Source organism: Culex quinquefasciatus, chromosome 1, assembly GCF_015732765.1.
Source record: "Culex quinquefasciatus strain JHB chromosome 1, VPISU_Cqui_1.0_pri_paternal, whole genome shotgun sequence".
NCBI lineage: Eukaryota > Metazoa > Arthropoda > Insecta > Diptera > Culicidae > Culex > Culex quinquefasciatus.
Window position 1 is genome coordinate 105,877,934 of NC_051861.1, and position 16,890 is coordinate 105,894,823.

General features: G+C 34.8%; 1 protein-coding gene across 1 annotated transcript in view; it reads left to right on the top strand.

The window, feature by feature from the left end:
• Positions 1-13,632: 13,632 nt before the first annotated feature.
• LOC6052944 (transmembrane protein fend) overlaps positions 13,633-16,890 on the top strand; it is a 61,187-nt gene continuing 57,929 nt past the window's right edge. The window contains exon 1 of the mRNA XM_038266473.1: positions 13,633-13,701. Within this exon, the coding sequence (XP_038122401.1) occupies positions 13,633-13,701 (69 nt within the window). The remainder of the gene's footprint in view (positions 13,702-16,890) is intronic.

Sequence of the window (16,890 nt, forward strand, 5' to 3'; positions counted from 1 at the left end):
CCAAATTGTTTTTTACTGTGTATCATTTTTTTTTTCAGTGTAGTCCATATCCATACCTACAACTTTGCCGAAGACACCAAATCGATCAAAAAAATCTTTCAAAATATACGGATTTTTGAATATTCATGTATCACTTTTGTATGAACAGCTACCAAATTTGCATGGAATATTGTATGGACAAACTAATGATGCAAAATGGCTTCTTTGGGCATATCGATGGCACCAAAAAAGTTTCAGTCGGATTAAAAAATACAAAAATTAAAATTCTAAAAAAAGACCCATTTCGTCGAGAACTGCTCTGTTTTAGAGTTATTTTTGATGAAATATTCAAATTTTCACAAAATACCGTATTTTCTCGAAAAACTCAAAAAAATTAAAATTCGCAATCTGGGTATCAAACGATTCCAAATTTTGCATGTATTTTCACTGTTTTCGATTTTTTTAATTGGAATACTAAAATTTTCACAAAATACCCTATTTTTTAAAAAGTACTAAAATTTTCATGATTTGCTATTATGGGTCTCAAACGAAGCGAAATTTTACCTGCTTTTTTCATTTAGAAAATTCAAAAACAGTTAAAAGATATTTGAAATTTCGAATAATTTTCGAGAAAATACGAAATATTGTGAAAAATTTGAGCATTACATTCAAACATCTCTAAATCAGTTAAAATACACACAAAATTAAGAATCTTTTAATACCGATATTGCGATCATTTAAGTATTTCTTTCAAAAATATCTTAAACAGTTAAAATACATGCAAAATTTAAAATCTTTTAATACCCATATTGCGAGTTGTAATTCTTTTAGTATTTTCGAGAAAGTACTGTATTTTGTGAAAATTTAAGTATTTCATTCAAAAAACTCTAAAACAGTGAAAATTCATGAAAATTTTTGAATCATAATACGAATTGAATTTTTTTAGTACTTCAATAAAAATACGGTATTTTGTGATTTTGTTAAGTATTTTTACTTTGAAACTTACCATATTATCAAAAAAAAATACTAAGAAGAAACTTCAACATAATTTGGTTGGTTTTGTCAACTTCAGAAATATTTAAAAAATAAGAATTAGGTATCGGAATACTGATTACAATAGATTATCGTTATCGTTATCGAATCTCGATAATTTTATCGTTAACAACCTTGATTAGCATTTGTTAAACTTTGGCAGAAATAAACCCAATTTTAAAATTAATTGCAATTTCTTCAAAATTTTCCTGAAATGATTCGAAAAAGTCCAATGAAATAACTTCAAAAATCACACCATACTTAAAAATAACCTTTTCATCAAATTTTTGAAAAAGAGCGGAAGAGCCGTTCAAAAGAGCCGCTCTTTTTTAATGAGCTAACGAAAATGAGCGGCTTCTAAAAAAGAGCGGTTTTGCCCATCTCTGGATTTAACCTTTTCTCAGGTTCTTCTCAATGAAACTAAATTCTGTTAAATGGGTTGTGTGAACTACCAACGAACAAATCTCAAATCGAATAAATTTCTTATTTCGTCTCAAAGTTGCCACCATGTCCGCACGACATCCCGTCAGGGGAAAATCCCGCGCGTTTGTGTGTATGTGTGTGTGTGTGCTTGCAGTCTAAACACGTGGAAAACGAGCAAAATAGTGGTTTGCTATTTAAAAAGCCCCACACGCCAAACAGCGGAACCAACTTCCTCGGTGGAAAATCCCCCCCAAAGGACGACCTGGCAAACCAAATGCAAACACGTACACACACACATGTGTGTGGGGAGATCGTGGAGGATGAAAGTCGTCGCAGTTTTTCCCGCTTTCACACTTTTAATCCCTTCACCGGTCTAAACGAGCCGGAAAATTCACATTTCAAGTTGGGCTGGTGCTATTTTGCCGGGAAAAGGGAGGCCGTTTTTCTTGCTTCGTTTTTTCCGACCTGGGTTTTTTCTCTGATTCGAAAAAGGAAACCTTATACGAATCGTATAATAGAGTTAGTTGGTATTAAAAAGAACGGATCAGTGTGGAATGTGGTGGATTTATGCTTTTTTCTGTATGTTTGTGGACATTTTGTTTATTTTTTATTTTTTACTTCCCTGTGTGAGGTTGGTTACATTTCCAACCAGGGACCTTCTTTGATCCGATTAAATCGATTTGGATTTGGAGAGCTTAGCATGACTGGATTCTGATAAGTTTGCTTTAGTAGATTGTTTCGTGTTTGATCCAAGATACTGAGTCTAACTCAGATTTTAGCTATTATAAATATAAAATTTCACAACACAGGTTTCCCAAAATTCAATAAGATATTGGTCCTGGTATAAATTCTTACACAAAACTTTTCCAATAAACTTCACTTATCTCTAACAGATCCTTTCAACAGCATTGAAATAAACGACAGAAATGTCTTCTTCACTTCCTCATCGGTTTACCTTGATAGGATCTTCCATCTGGTCATGATATCACAACCTTCCAATCGCTGGCCAATCAATTTATGAAAGTGATCTCCCCCATCCTAGTATTTCCCAGCCCGAGTCCTTGCTGCTAGGCCAATCAAAGTTTTGCCATTTCAGCTTACACACTGAAAGGAAAACACTCACAAGAGCCGCCTGAATTTCCAGTTTTCAATTTCAATTTTCCCTTTTCCCAGTCCAGTCCACCAAAGGGACCACTTTCCGCAAATGAAAGAAAATGAAATCTTCCGACAAGATTGGCTCACAAATACACACCGGGCAGCAATCGAGCAATCGAAACCACTTGAGGGCCAACCCCCCACAAGTAAGTGTATTTCCTTGAAAAATGCATCGCTCAACCCGATTTCTTCATGAGAGAGTCCTGCTTTTATTTTCGGGGTTGAAAGTCAGTTTGAATGTTTCTGCTCGAGCTCGTTGCGATTGATTTATTTTTCACCCAGTGAATGGTCAAACGTTGTGCTTGGGACGAAAACATTCGCTTTGAGTGTGGTTCAAGTAAAACTAAAGTGGAAACTGGTAATGTGGGCCACTCTGGCCGCTCAAGTGGCTTGCAACAAGGACGAAAAAAGACTCGTGTGGTGGGAAAGAATGTTATCAGTTACAGAATTGGCTGGAGTGAAGATGATAAGTAGTTTTCTGTAAACGCAACCGTGAGATTTTTTTTTTTTTGCTTCGTCGTCATTATACCTTAGATAAACAAAAAAAAACAGAATTCTTATTCTAAACACATCTTAGCTTAGCTGGGTTGATCGTACTCTAGTCGAGCATAGAGCTCGCAAAAGCTAGGTTGGCGCCAATAAGGAAAATAAATGCGTCAGGATGTGGGCAAATGTTGTAAAATGTATAAACGCTGGAAATTTTTAATTTTCCCAACTTTTTTAGATAATTGCTCAAATTAACGGATGCAATACAGATATTTAATCATTCTAAACGGAATTTTATAGTAAAATGACTCTTTTATAAGCCCTCTTATTGACAAAAGCAGATTCTGTAGGTATAATATTATACAGGACATTTAAAAATGGGGGTATATGGAAGCGTTGTCCCGTCACGAAAAAGGACAATTTTTAAACAGAAATGTAACAGGTAGTCAACAGGTAACATTTAATTAATTTGCTGATGCTGAATTCAAATATAATCCTTACAATATTCTAAAGTCCTTTGAACAGTCTGTGCGGCATATTGGCAAATTGGATTGCACATTCCCTGAGTACTTTGGAGTATTATATGGCACATATTCAAGTTCAGCAACCCTTTGTTGAATTTGACCTGTTCATTGCCGGTTACATTTCTTTATAAAATATCGAATATCACAGCACCCATTATAGCAGGGGTGTCCAACCTTTTGGCCCTGCGGGCCAGATTTGATTTTTCTGAAGCTGTGGCGGGTCGGAAAAATCAACAATTCTTTTTTCATCAAACGATTTTTATCAAGTTATTTTAAAGTAAAAAAATAAACAGGTATTGCAAATAAGATGCATAAATCTTGATTATAAGAAAGATAAACAAAGATATCTTTAAACAAATATATATATTATATTTTTTATATTTGTTTTTGTTTAAAATTGTATTGTAATTAAAGTTCAACTCCTCAACACACCAATATATAAAAAAATCAATAAGACATGATAAAATTTATTCAATTAAAATGTGTATCCAAATCTTCTTTACAAAAAAATACCTTTTGAGCAGTGATTTTTATTTTCACTATAAATAATTCGCGTTGTCAAGCTTTTATTTTAACCAAAACTTTAACAATGTAAAGTTGTTCTGAAAAATACACTAGTTTTTGCTTATTCATTTATTCAAAAATAAATTATAATCAAGTTCCTCAAAAAATTAAAATTTCAATTCGAAGTAAGATCAGAAAAAATATTAAGTGTCTTTTTGTAAATTTTTAGACAACAATCTAATTTTTCATATATTTTACAAAATGGATAATTTGGTTTTCTTGCTCAGTTTATCAGTTTGATAATTGATTTTGAAAATATCAATAAAAAAAAGAATTAAATTACAACATAAAAAATGTATGAATTTCAAACTAAAATTGAAAAAGTACAAAGGCAAAATTTAAAAAAAAACGTTGAAATAGCAACATTTTATTGCAAAAACAACAAAAAGTTCCTATTTATTTTTTTTAATGTGCAAAAATTTTATGTGAATCTTAGTTTTTATTTTGAAAAAATAATTAATTAATGTAATATTTTGTTGAAAAGCCGTCGCGGGCCGGATAAAATGGCCTCACGGGCCGGACGTTGGGCAGGCCTGCATTATAGCATTACAGCCGCCATCTTGATTTGCACATTCCCTGAATACTTTGGAGTATTCTAGGAGTCATATTCGAGCTCAGCGACCCTAAATTAGTTAAAGTTGACTAGTCAGTAGAGATTTTCAAGACAAAATTTGACGAAATTGGGTGACCCAGGAAGCAAAATCTTCGTTTACTAGGAGGATAGAGTTCTTCACTTTTGTGTGTAAAAATCAAAATTATCCAATTATACGATGTTGTCCCGTCACGCTACATTTGTATCTCACTTGACTCAAACAAAGCGTTTTAAAATGTTTGCTGGAGTGAATCTTATTGGAAATGTCATGTACTTTCCAAATTTGTATAAATATTGGTACATTTTCCCACAGATTTTAAAGTTATCAGCAAAAAACTGAAAACATATGCGTACAAACGTTGTCCCGTCACGAAAGAATCGGTCATTTTCAGATTTGGAAAGAGCCATCTCTTATTAAACTACTTTTTTAATGTCGTGTAAAGGTCAATTTAAAAATAAATGCATCAAAAAATCGTGGACTTACCCTTAAATTTGATTATAAAACATTAAAACCGAACAATCTTCAACAAATAGCGTATATTTTGAATATTTTCATAAAGCATTCCTTTTTATGAACTGTTAAAATTTTCGAAAATTTTATGTTTGGAAGATTTTCTTGTTTTATAATACCTATCCAATATTCGGCGGTGTTGGCCGAGTGCGGTTCGGTGGCTTTCACTTGCGGTTTGTTGCGCGAATTTTCGAGTGTTTTTCGTGGGTCTTGCTGGAGTATTTTGGTTCGTAAGATGCAGTTTCACCAGCGGATCATTGTGGTGGTCGAGTTTTGCTGTTGGGGGTTAATTTAATTGCGAAAAGTCGTAATTTCTGAACCCAAACAGAGATTTTTTAAGTCGACTTTTGTGTTGATGCGTGTGAAAGGGAAGAGTCGACCAAGCGTGCTTGTGTGTGGTGGTTTAAAGATGACACAAACCGTCGTGGTGCTGTGTCCCTGTATTGGTGGCTTGGACAAGCAAGAGCGAGAGCCGAACTATGAGAGAGCACGTTTTAGTGAGAAGTGGGCGGGTGGGTGGCAGCATGTGTTTCGAGCAGCAGAGTCGGGGACGCTTCACTGTTTGGGTGGAGAGAGCCAACTGTATCGTCGGCTATTCCCAAGCGTGGAGAATGAGAGAGAAGCAGCTGTCTGAAGCAGAGAAAAGGTTTGGCCAAGGGAATGTCTACGTAAGGTAAGATTGTTCTTAGCTGAACTTGTGTTGGTACTGGATGGAAGTACCTTTTGCTAGAGGTGAGTTTTGGTTTGATATTATTTTCAACAGTTTTCGGGATTGAGGATCTTGATTAAATTTAAAGAGAAAATCACAAATTCTCTTGGAAGAGAATTAAAATTGGCTTTCAAATTAGATCAGGTTTTTTTTGGTTAATATTCTTCCAAATTTTATTGATAAATAAAGATCATCTGAGATCTTTGGGAGGATCTTTTGGGAATTTATTTGAGAACCTACTGCATAAGATAGGCCCGTTCTAACACTGAAAAATGCGAATTACGTAATCGGGAGAAACTCTGGAGTTACTAAGACTTACTAAACACTCTTCCAAGAGTTTTTGTCACAATATTATCATTTTCTTGTTAAACTCATTTGTATTTTTCCACCCACAGAGAGCGAGTTGTGGCGCTATAACCATGGCAAAAATGTCCAGGGCATTTGTGGAAATACAATGTCTCATCCCAGAGGGTCCCGGAGCACCAAAACTTCTTAGCATGGTGCTCCCAACGATCAATTGCCTAAACAAACAGGAACGTGAGCGGGGGATCCCCACGTTTCTTCCTCCCCTGTAGATTCAGAACTGTATTGCTGTTTGAACATTCGTGTTAAACTCAATCCAATTCAACGAATCATCTTTGCGGTTAACTTTACGCAGTAGGCCTGGCCGCTTTAACTTTTGTGATGTTTCAAAGCAATTTATTGCATTGGGGCACTGCAATTGTTAATAATGACAAGAGGATGCTAGGCGTTAATCAACCTAAGGCATTTTCCAGGATGCCCTCGAAAGACTGGCTGCGCTAGGGTTAGATTAGATTAGATTAGATTAGATTATAATACCTATCCAATATTCGAAAACTATTTGTTTCAGAAGTCAGCCAATGTTGTGAATTTTTATTAACATTTGCGGCCAAAATAGCGGATATGAAATATTGAAAAAAAAAGTATTTTATAATTGAAAAGCCTAATTTTGCCTAAAATTATTTGATGTTAAAAGAAGAAAATAAAAAACAAACGAAAAAAATAAGTCCAAAACATTCGGATATTTTGTCACCGTCGTGCTAACTTGTCGTAGGTGCATTTTGGGCCAAATTGAGTTAAAAACGCCATATTGTGCATCTCACAATGCCACATCTTTTGATCTTCACAGATCCCCAAAATTCGATTTCAATCCTAAGATATTCAATGAAAACCAAAAAATAATTATAACTCGGGACTCCAGCAACCAACTTCAACCAAACTTCGGGACAATGCACAAAATGGTCAGCCAAACAAAACGTGTCTGTCATTGTTTTCATTGCGTGCTGTTGTTTTTGTTTATTCAAGGTCAAACATTAAAACGCGTTTTTCTCGGAACGTCAAAATGGCGGGTGCGACAAGATAGCACGACGACGTCGATTTGAACTTTGGATAATTGGGTCTGGACTGTACCAGAAAATGCGAAAAACTTGCGAAAAACAAGCAAAAATTTAAAAAGTAAAATTGAATTGTAGTGCGTCCATCCTGGGAATTTCCGGGATAAAATTCCCGGGATTTTTCCAAAACCGGGAATTCCCGAATTCCGGGATTTTTCATATTTTATCCCGGGAATTCCCGAAAGTGAGAAAAAACTTATTTTGGTTTGGAAATTCTGATTAGGATGTAGAAATAGATGAATATTTGATTAATTAATAATCGATAATTATTATAAAGCATTCAAAATTTGTACTCGACTTACATCAGCAATAATTTGGCATATTATGGAAATTGTTAAAATTTTAGTTTAGAAATTCAAAAATTTCCTAGCGCTTCAAATATTTTATATTTAATTTTATATTCTATTCAAAGACTGGGTAATAATTATTCTAAACTTGATAAAATATCATATTTAATTATTTTTCATCAAACACCGCCGCCTTGGAAAAATCAGGACAAAGGTAACAGAGTAATACAGCTGTTTAAGCTATTTTTTTGAAAATGTTTCGATTTTTCTCCTATACCAGACTTTTGTCTTGATTTTCCCCAGTTGGCAGTAGTTATTAAAAAAATATTTGTAATATAAGTTTGAAATGAAAAATGAAATTCTTAATTTATCTAAAATTTAACATTTGGTGGTATCACTTAATTGGTGTTGCTGCAGTTTTTCTGAATTTTGAATAAAATTAAGCTTTTTCAAGTGATGTCAAATAAATTAAAATAAATAAAATATATTTAAAAGAGACTTATTTAATTTAAATCACCTTGATTTATTTGATATGTTTCATTTAAAATCCAAAGCAAAACAAAGAATGAACATAAAATCAATTTTATATGTCTTTTAAGCTGTCTCAAAACTGCTGTCCTTTTTAAGATTGATGGTAGATTATCACCAACTGATAGTATTGAGCTAATTCTTTGACTTTAAACATAAAAACAACAACAAATAAAACAAAAATATTAATTTTCTGACAATTTCAAAAAAATCCCGGGAATTCCCGGGATTCAAAAAATATTTTTCCCGTTTCCCGGGAAATTTCAAACCAGGGAAAATTGGACGCTCTATTGAATTGTAAAGTTATGATTAACTAATATCAACATTGTGATTTCATAAAAAATTAAGCTTGTTTTTATTTAAATTTGTTCACTTTTAATAGAATGCAAAAAAAAAAACACAAAAATATTTAAAATAAACAAAGAGCTGACTCAACAGTTTTATTTCGAAATCCAAATCATTTTGCAAAGGGCTGCTGATCAATTCTTTAGTATCTTCCATAAATGTTTTAAAAAATATTAGTATTTTTTTCTTAAAAATCTTTAACTTTGATTGCAAGGAAACATTATGTTTGAAACAAACATAACCTCACAAATATAATTAAATTCACGCTTTTAAAAATGTAAAAAACTGCCAGGATTCAACAAATGCAAGAAAAAAGAATTTTCAGTAATTATTTTTTAATGTTTTTCAAGAATTGCTCATGTTAAAAAGATTGCTAAAAATCAAGAAAAATCATTTCAAAAACGTTTTATTTTGCTACTCATTTTTTCAAAGAACTGCTCATGCTCATGCTCACACAACATATTTAATATTTTTAAAAGTTATTCAAAGAAAAACTTGTGGAAACAATGCAAAAACTCGTTAAAAAATATCGCTTTGAAAAAAAACAATGATAAGTACTGCACTTTTTTTAAGAATGCAAAAGCGTATCGAAATTATTTTTTCGAAAGATTTTTATTTTCAAAGATCTGGTCATGTTAAAATTAAAAAAAAAGTAAGAGAAGTTTAAAAATAAATAAATCAATATACAAATGAATAGTGCCATTACGAAGAAATGTATTTTGAATTATCAGCTTTTTATGCAAAATAATTAAATTTTTTGGAAGATTTTGATGAAAATTGCATTTTTATTTAAAAATAAAAAACCAATATTCATCAAAATCTTGAAAAAAATCGATTATTTTGTACAAAAAGCTGATTGTTCAAAATACATTTCTTCGTAATGGCGCTCAGGTCACATATTCAAATCAATTAAAACTATATGTTTCGCTTGTAAATTGATGTTATAAAACAGTGCAAAATGTTTGGAAACAAATGCTGGCAGTAGCTGAAACAGTGGTGCAAGAGATAAAATTGAGTTTTCATAGGGAATTTTGTAAATTCTCCATTCTTATAAACTAACTGTTGAAAAGGCAAAATCGTTCAAAAAGTTGTTACCTACTAGATGATGGTATCGGTTTTGATACCCAATTTTTTGTAGATGAATTATGTTAGAGAAATTCGTAAAAAAAATAAGGCAAAAGAGCATTTTTCCAAATTTAACATGCTGCCAATAAAAAATGACGACTTCCTGGAACAATATGAATACAGTGCATTATTGGTAGGACTTTTAACTATGATTTGAAGTAAAATGCGGGGCAATTTGAACACATTTTTCATAGTTAATGGAACAAAATATGATATTTTTAATGAAAACAAAAAAGATCATTTAATCGCCAAACGATTTTTGGGAATTTTTCATTATATGAAAACATTGTTCCTGGGGCAAAAACCTATCAAAATCCGGCTTGAAGGTTTCGTCTAATTTTGGGACACACTAATGGCCAAGCAAAGATAAAAATAACAACAATGAGATTTTCTCTGTGCGTCCAATTAGCTTTTTTTTGTCAACGAGGTGTCAAGAGGAGAGGCTGGAATCAAGTAATGAAAAATGTTCGTTTTAATAATTCAGAGCAAACTTTTTGCAAGCAACTTTACTTGCCAAATTATAAAAAATCAATCATTCAAATAATCCTGAATAAATTTTGAAGCGAATACAAAACTAATTTAAAAATCTTCCAATTCAAACAAACACTCTTCTCATCTCACCGCCCCAGTTCAAGGTGTGGAAACGCCGGTGTTAAAAAGAGGAAAATAAATTTAATTTAATTACCTGCACGGGTCAATCCCACCAGAGCCCCCCTTCGCAATCCATCTCCATTCATTCTCAATTTCCCTGGTCGTGATCCGTGCAAGTGTTAAAGCCAGAGCACCAACAAGTTAAGGTCGAGCACGCTTATTTAAAAAAGGGTCCTCCCTGTCGAGGGTGGAAAAGTGAACGAAAATTGCCTCGATCCCAATCTGCTTCTTTTTCACCCACCCCCAGGAGCTAAGAATTCCAGACTAAAGAAAAGCTCTCTCTGTATCGATGATGATGGAAAACTCGCTGGTCGCTGGCGCAAAAGAGTTTTCCACTCTTCGTTTTCCCTTCTTCTTTTTCTCGTGGGCAGGTGGCGAGTAGAGAAAAAAAAATCGACGCCACGCCAAAGCGGGAAAACGTGAATCAAATTAATAGAGTGAAAATTAGTTCGTTTCTTGGGTTGAACTTGCTTCCATTTCTCGCTCCTTCTTTTGGATTTTTTCCCCCAACACGACGAGTTGCGTGGAAAAGCGAACGGAAGGAAGGAAGTTTTTTTTCGCACCCAGGCGCCCTAACACTCTGTTTATTCTTTGGCAAAAGGTGGATTTATTGCTTTATCGGAGGGAAATCAGGGGGTGAGTGGAGGGGTTAAGCGAGTTTATCCTTAAAGAGGTTCAAGGAAGATTTATGTAAGATCCATTAGAGGTTATTGTGTTTGGAGCATTTGTTTTCCTCGAAAGACAACCAAGGATTTTTTAATTTTTTATTGACTATACCTGCAGGCCACTTGTATGAAAGAGCGTACAATTAATTTTAAAATATCTATTTTTTTAAACGTTTTAAAACAAAAAAACCGTTTATCCATTTTTTTAATTTTTTAATTAGGCTTTTTAACAAAAAACAGCTAACTGCAGCTTAATTTTTTTCATAAAATTGACAATTAACAGTAACACTTGCACCAAAAGTTCAACTTTTCAGCACCCATTTCAGTGCTGAAAAGTAGAACTTTTCAGCACTATTGTATTGATTTTCCATTCTGTTATTTTTGGTAGGGAAAGTAGGCCGTTTCGTTTCTCCAGAACGACCGGAAAAGTTGACAGTTTCACAGTGGAATTTCAAAAAGAGTTTTTTTTTTTGTTTAATTTTGAAATGATCAAGGTCTCAGCAACTTTCAACCCGATTTACAGTGTTTTGACATGGAAAGATATTGGTAGTTCCAAAAGTTGATTGTATTTTTGAAGTAAAGTTTTTTTTTAAACAGTTAATCTTTAACCATGCACATCAACCAGAACTATTGCACCCAGACATTTGTTACACACATTTTGTATCTTCAAATCTTCAAAATAATTTACAACTAAGTTTGTCTGTTTTTACTATCAGATTTTTGCAGGATTGTGTCCGTAAGTTTTACAATTTTGGAATAAGAAGACAACAATTTCCGTGGTTGCTGTGTACTCTTATGAAATAAAAAAAAACATAAAAATACCTTAACGTTATTCGGCGAACATTTACATACAAATAATTTTTAAATATTTTAATGAGCTAAGAATGGCACCTTTTGCACAAGAGTTTAGGCTGGTAAAAACTTTAGTTGTTTTAACATTTGTATAGTATTATAATTCATAAAATTTTGGTGTCTTCGAGAAAGTTGCTTGGAAGTCCATCAACTTTTTAGAAGACAAAAAAAATCCCAAAAATATTCTTGAAAAGTTAAATTTTCAAAATTACCCTAATCGTGAACCACCCTAGTTTTCAACCAAACCAAAAGTTGACCCTTACTATTTGCAAGAACTCTTCTAAAGACACCAAAGGTCCAAAACTTCACCATTTTTCGGAAAATCAATTTTCCACTCAACTTTACGATCTGGACCACTATGCATTGCTACCACCAACCACTAGTGTCTTCCTTTTAACTATAAGGACTTCGCCGCCCTGGGCTCCTAAGTTTTTGAGTACGGCACGGAGCGACGGCGACACACCCAAAGTTAAAGAACGAGGGGTAGTCCTCACGAAAAGAAACGTGAGAAAAGTGCTATATTGAGAGAGTATAGTCCTCTCGCGTGTTCATTCGTTCATTGGTACAGTTCATCCTATTGAGTGGCTTATATGGACAAATGACCGCCACTTAGTCAGCGAACCATGGTGGCCCATACGGCAAAGGCACGGTTCAATATGCCGAAGGTCTTGGGTTCGAGTCTAGGTACCGGTACTTTTTTTTTGATAGATGAACTTTTTTGGAAAATGAACCATGAGTAAAGTACTCTCGGTAATTTCGGGATTTATCCTCTCCGTCCGCACACAGTACCATTTTACTACCGAATCGTGCTCTTTATCCTCTCGTATGCCGATGCCCAGTTCTGGGTGCAGATACCAATATTTACACTTAGAATTTTTAGATTGCCCCATGACCATCTCATAGTCATCGAACTTTGGTGGCCGATACGGCAAAAGCGCGGTTCGATATGTCAAAGGTCTTTGATTCGAGTCTCGACATCGGCACTTTGTTTTGTTTGATGAAATGTTTTGAGCCCATGAGAATAACGCTCTCGCCAATCTCGGGGTTTATCCTCTGTGTCCGTTCACAGTACCTTTATACTACCAGACTGTGTTCTTTATTCTCTCGGATGGCTCTGCCCAACTGTGGGTGTACAGAAAAGGAAGAATGCGTGGTCATACCGTAACAAACGATCAGGATCAGTTGTTTACAAAAAATATTGTTTGTTGAAATAAACAACAAACTAGTTAACTATAATTCCCAGCAATAGTAGTGGAAAAACAATCGAAACAAGCTAAAAGTCTGGTAAGTAGAACCAGTTTCAAAGCTTTTGAGCTTAATTAGTGAAGTTGGATTTTTGTATTTTAAATTGCAGCGAAATCGAGAGAAATGTTGACGATTTTGGGCACATTTCCATGTTGTCGAATTCAACAACCCAGTGTTACCGGATTTGCTTACAGGATTTCTATCCGTGTAGATAGATAGATCGTTTGATTCATTTTATGAAAATTCATAAAAAAAAGCAAAATCACGCACTTAAAGCAGTCAAACTTAAATTAAATTAACTCCCAGCAAATTTTCTTGAAAATCCTCTTTCCGAAAAAGCAGCTCACCACCACACTTTTACCGAAAAGAAAAAAAAACTTTATCTTCTTACTGCCAGCCACCGACTGAGGAGCGGCTATTGAACTGCTGTTGCTGCGTACATTGACTTGGCGAAAGTCCTGGGTCCTGGTGCTACTTGCGCTGTTCGAAGGAGCCAAATTATGTTGCTCTGCTACGCCCCCCCTCCCTTTCTTGCTCCCTCACAATGCAATCGCAACGGATGATGAAGAAGAACTGCTGCCTGGGGATTCATAGCGAGAAGCACCAGACCATGGTGAGGAACCTTGGGATGAGGAAGTGAAACTAAATGATGCTAAAGTAGACTTGTTTTCAAGGTTGATTTTGTTACAACTATTTTCAATTTTACCGTTGAATATTATTTCAATCATACTTGATGGTCAGAAAAAGTCCTAACAAAAATATGATAAACTCGTCGACGTGCCATCCTAGCAGGGATGTCAAGTAGTGGACGATTTCACGAATAATCGTTTGTTATTTTTTTACTGAGCTTCATGTCTTATAGAAGCACTCACAAACAAACGTCAAAACTCGCCGACGTGCCTTCCAAGCGGCATTGTCAAGCAGTAAACATAAAATTACAATTTTCACCTCCCTTCCACAGGTTCCTTAGTCGTACCGTACCGTACCGCTCGGTACTTGGAATGGAATCGATTTTCCCCGGCTCACAACCGCCCCAGCAGCAGACACTTTCAACGACCGACGAAGACGACGATGATGGTGAGGAGCGAGCTTCCGATTTCCATTTCATTTTCGAATGCTCGCACATTTTGTACGAGCTTTTAAGGAGGGAAGAGGGGTTGTCCTTGTGGCGTTGGAGATTTGAGGGGGATGGTGGAGGTTAAATATTTGAACTTTTACGACACGCTTTCGAGGTTCAAGGGGGGGAATTCCCCCCTTTTCGGAGGCAGAATCTCGAGGTCGTTTCCATGCCGGCTCGAGATATTGATCTGAGGAAATTCTTGCCAGCATCTCGTGAGAGGAGAGCAGGGGAGGGGGTCTTCGAAATCTGAAGAAGCGGTTTTATGGAATATTGAATTTCTCGATTGCATCTTATTTGGGGTTTGTTTTGCGAGGGGGGATTCGTTTGCAAATCGGATGCGAGTAAATCTCAAGTTGGGGAAAATAAGAAGATCGGATGAAGATGCAGCAATTGCAGCTGATTTGAAAAGACAATAATATGGTGAGTGAGATTGAATATTCTGACTGCATATTTTATAGGTGATGAAAATAAATAAAGAGATTTGATTTTCGTAAAGCACTTACAAAAATTTCAATGAACTTTTCTTTAATCAGTGCCGACAATAGAATTTTATCTCATAATAATTTACAATACAAAAATGCCAAAAATGCCAAAAATGACAAAAAGTTCAAAAATGACAAAAATGACAAAAATGACAAAAATGACAAAAATGACAAAAGTGACAAAAATGACAAAAATGACAAAAATGACAAAAATTACAAAAATTACAAAAATTACAACAATGACAAAAATGACAAAAATGACAAAAATGACAAAAGTGACACAAGTGACAAAAGTGACAAAAAAGAAAAAAAAGACAAAAGTGACAAAAATGACAAAAATGACAAAAATGACAAAAATGACAAAAATTACAAAAATTACAAAAATTACAAAAATTACAAAAATTACAAAAATTACAAAAATTACAAAAATGACAAAAATGACAAAAATGACAAAAATGACAAAAATGACAAAAATGACAAAAATGACAAAAATGACAAAAATGACAAAAATGAGAGATGAGAGATGAGAGATGAGAGATGAGTGATGAGAGATGAGAGATGAGAGATGAGAGATGAGAGATGAGAGATGAGAGATGAGAGATGAGAGATGAGAGATGAGAGATGAGAGATGAGAGATGAGAGATGAGAGATGAGAGATGAGAGATGAGAGATGAGAGATGAGAGATGAGAGATGAGAGATGAGAGATGAGAGATGAGAGATGAGAGATGAGAGATGAGAGATGAGAGATGAGAGATGAGAGATGAGAGATGAGATTGACAAGTTACCATTATCAACCCACCCAAAAAATCTAAATTTTTGCTCATTTCATCACCAACACTTTCCAACCGAAACAGCTCATTTTCAAAAGGATCTTGAACTGCATTCGAAAACCACAAAATCCTTCCAAAGGGAGCAATCATTTGCAACTATAAAAGAGCATCGCTGAAATGAGGGCTGACGACGACGTCGAATGCAGTTTCGCAGTGCATGCAAATTCTGCGCCACTAATGGACAGGAAACACGCGACCTGGTTGTTTGTGTGTCGTCATGTATGTGTGCCACTGAAATAGCGTTAATTTAGTCGTTGTTAAAGTGTTCTCTTAGCTTTAGGCAACGATTTGTTGGGCAATCATGGGCTCTGAAAATGAACATGTTTCGTGTTGAGGGCTGTAATGATGCCAATTAAGGCAAATTTATCGAAAATTTCGAGGTTATTACAGGAAAAATAAACAATTAAACTTTTCACTTAACAAAATATATGTAGAACAAAGGCATTTTTGCTCTACTTTCAAACAAAACAATCAACAAGTGAAAGGTTCGTCACTTTTCAAACAATCTCCAATCCATTGATCTTTTTCTTTCAACCTGTTTGCATTCAACCATCGCTCCACTCACTTAGTCACACAAACTAGTCGTCAACCGTCATCAATGTTTACTGATTTTCCCCATTGTTTTTCCCCACTCTTTTCAGCACTCCACAAAGGAATCACTTTGCGCCCAACGCAGGGACTGCTCTCTGGTAAGAAATGCCCCAAACTCAAAACTCAAACCAACCAAACCGTTTCGCTTTGAACAGTTTCGAGAGATTTACGATCAAAGCCAAAAGGAAAAGTACAGCGCGAGTTTTAAGCTGTTGTATTATTTATCTTAACACTTGTGCCACGGCCGTCGTCTCTGAGTCGAGAGATCCCACGCGCAAAGTTCTTTGAGGGGGGAAAAACACGCGTGCCAAAGGTAAACATTGTTTTTTCCGCGAACCCAAACCCAGGATTTTATGCTTCCGAAATGGTTCCCCGAACTAACGTTTGTAACACCTCTCTTTCTGCGAGGAAAATGTTTTCAAGCTTGGCGGAGGAAACGGATTACAACAATGTTGCTTTTTTAACGTTTTTTTTTTTCCTTTCGACGATAACAAGCGTTGAGGAAATCGAGATTCGGAAAATGATTTAGCTTTGAACTGGTAGGTGAAATTCGGAGGAAATAAGAGCGCGCTTTGAAAGGTTATTGTGTACTTTTGGCTAAAGGTTACTGACAATCGTAAACAGAATTGAGGCTGGCAAAACATGTTTGTAAAAATTTGATCTAATCCATTTCTGTTTTATTTTTCATCATCAAAGGAGAATCTAAAAATCTAAAAATCTAAAAATCTAAAACTCTAAAAATCTAAAAATCTAAAAATCTAAAAATCTAAAAATCTAA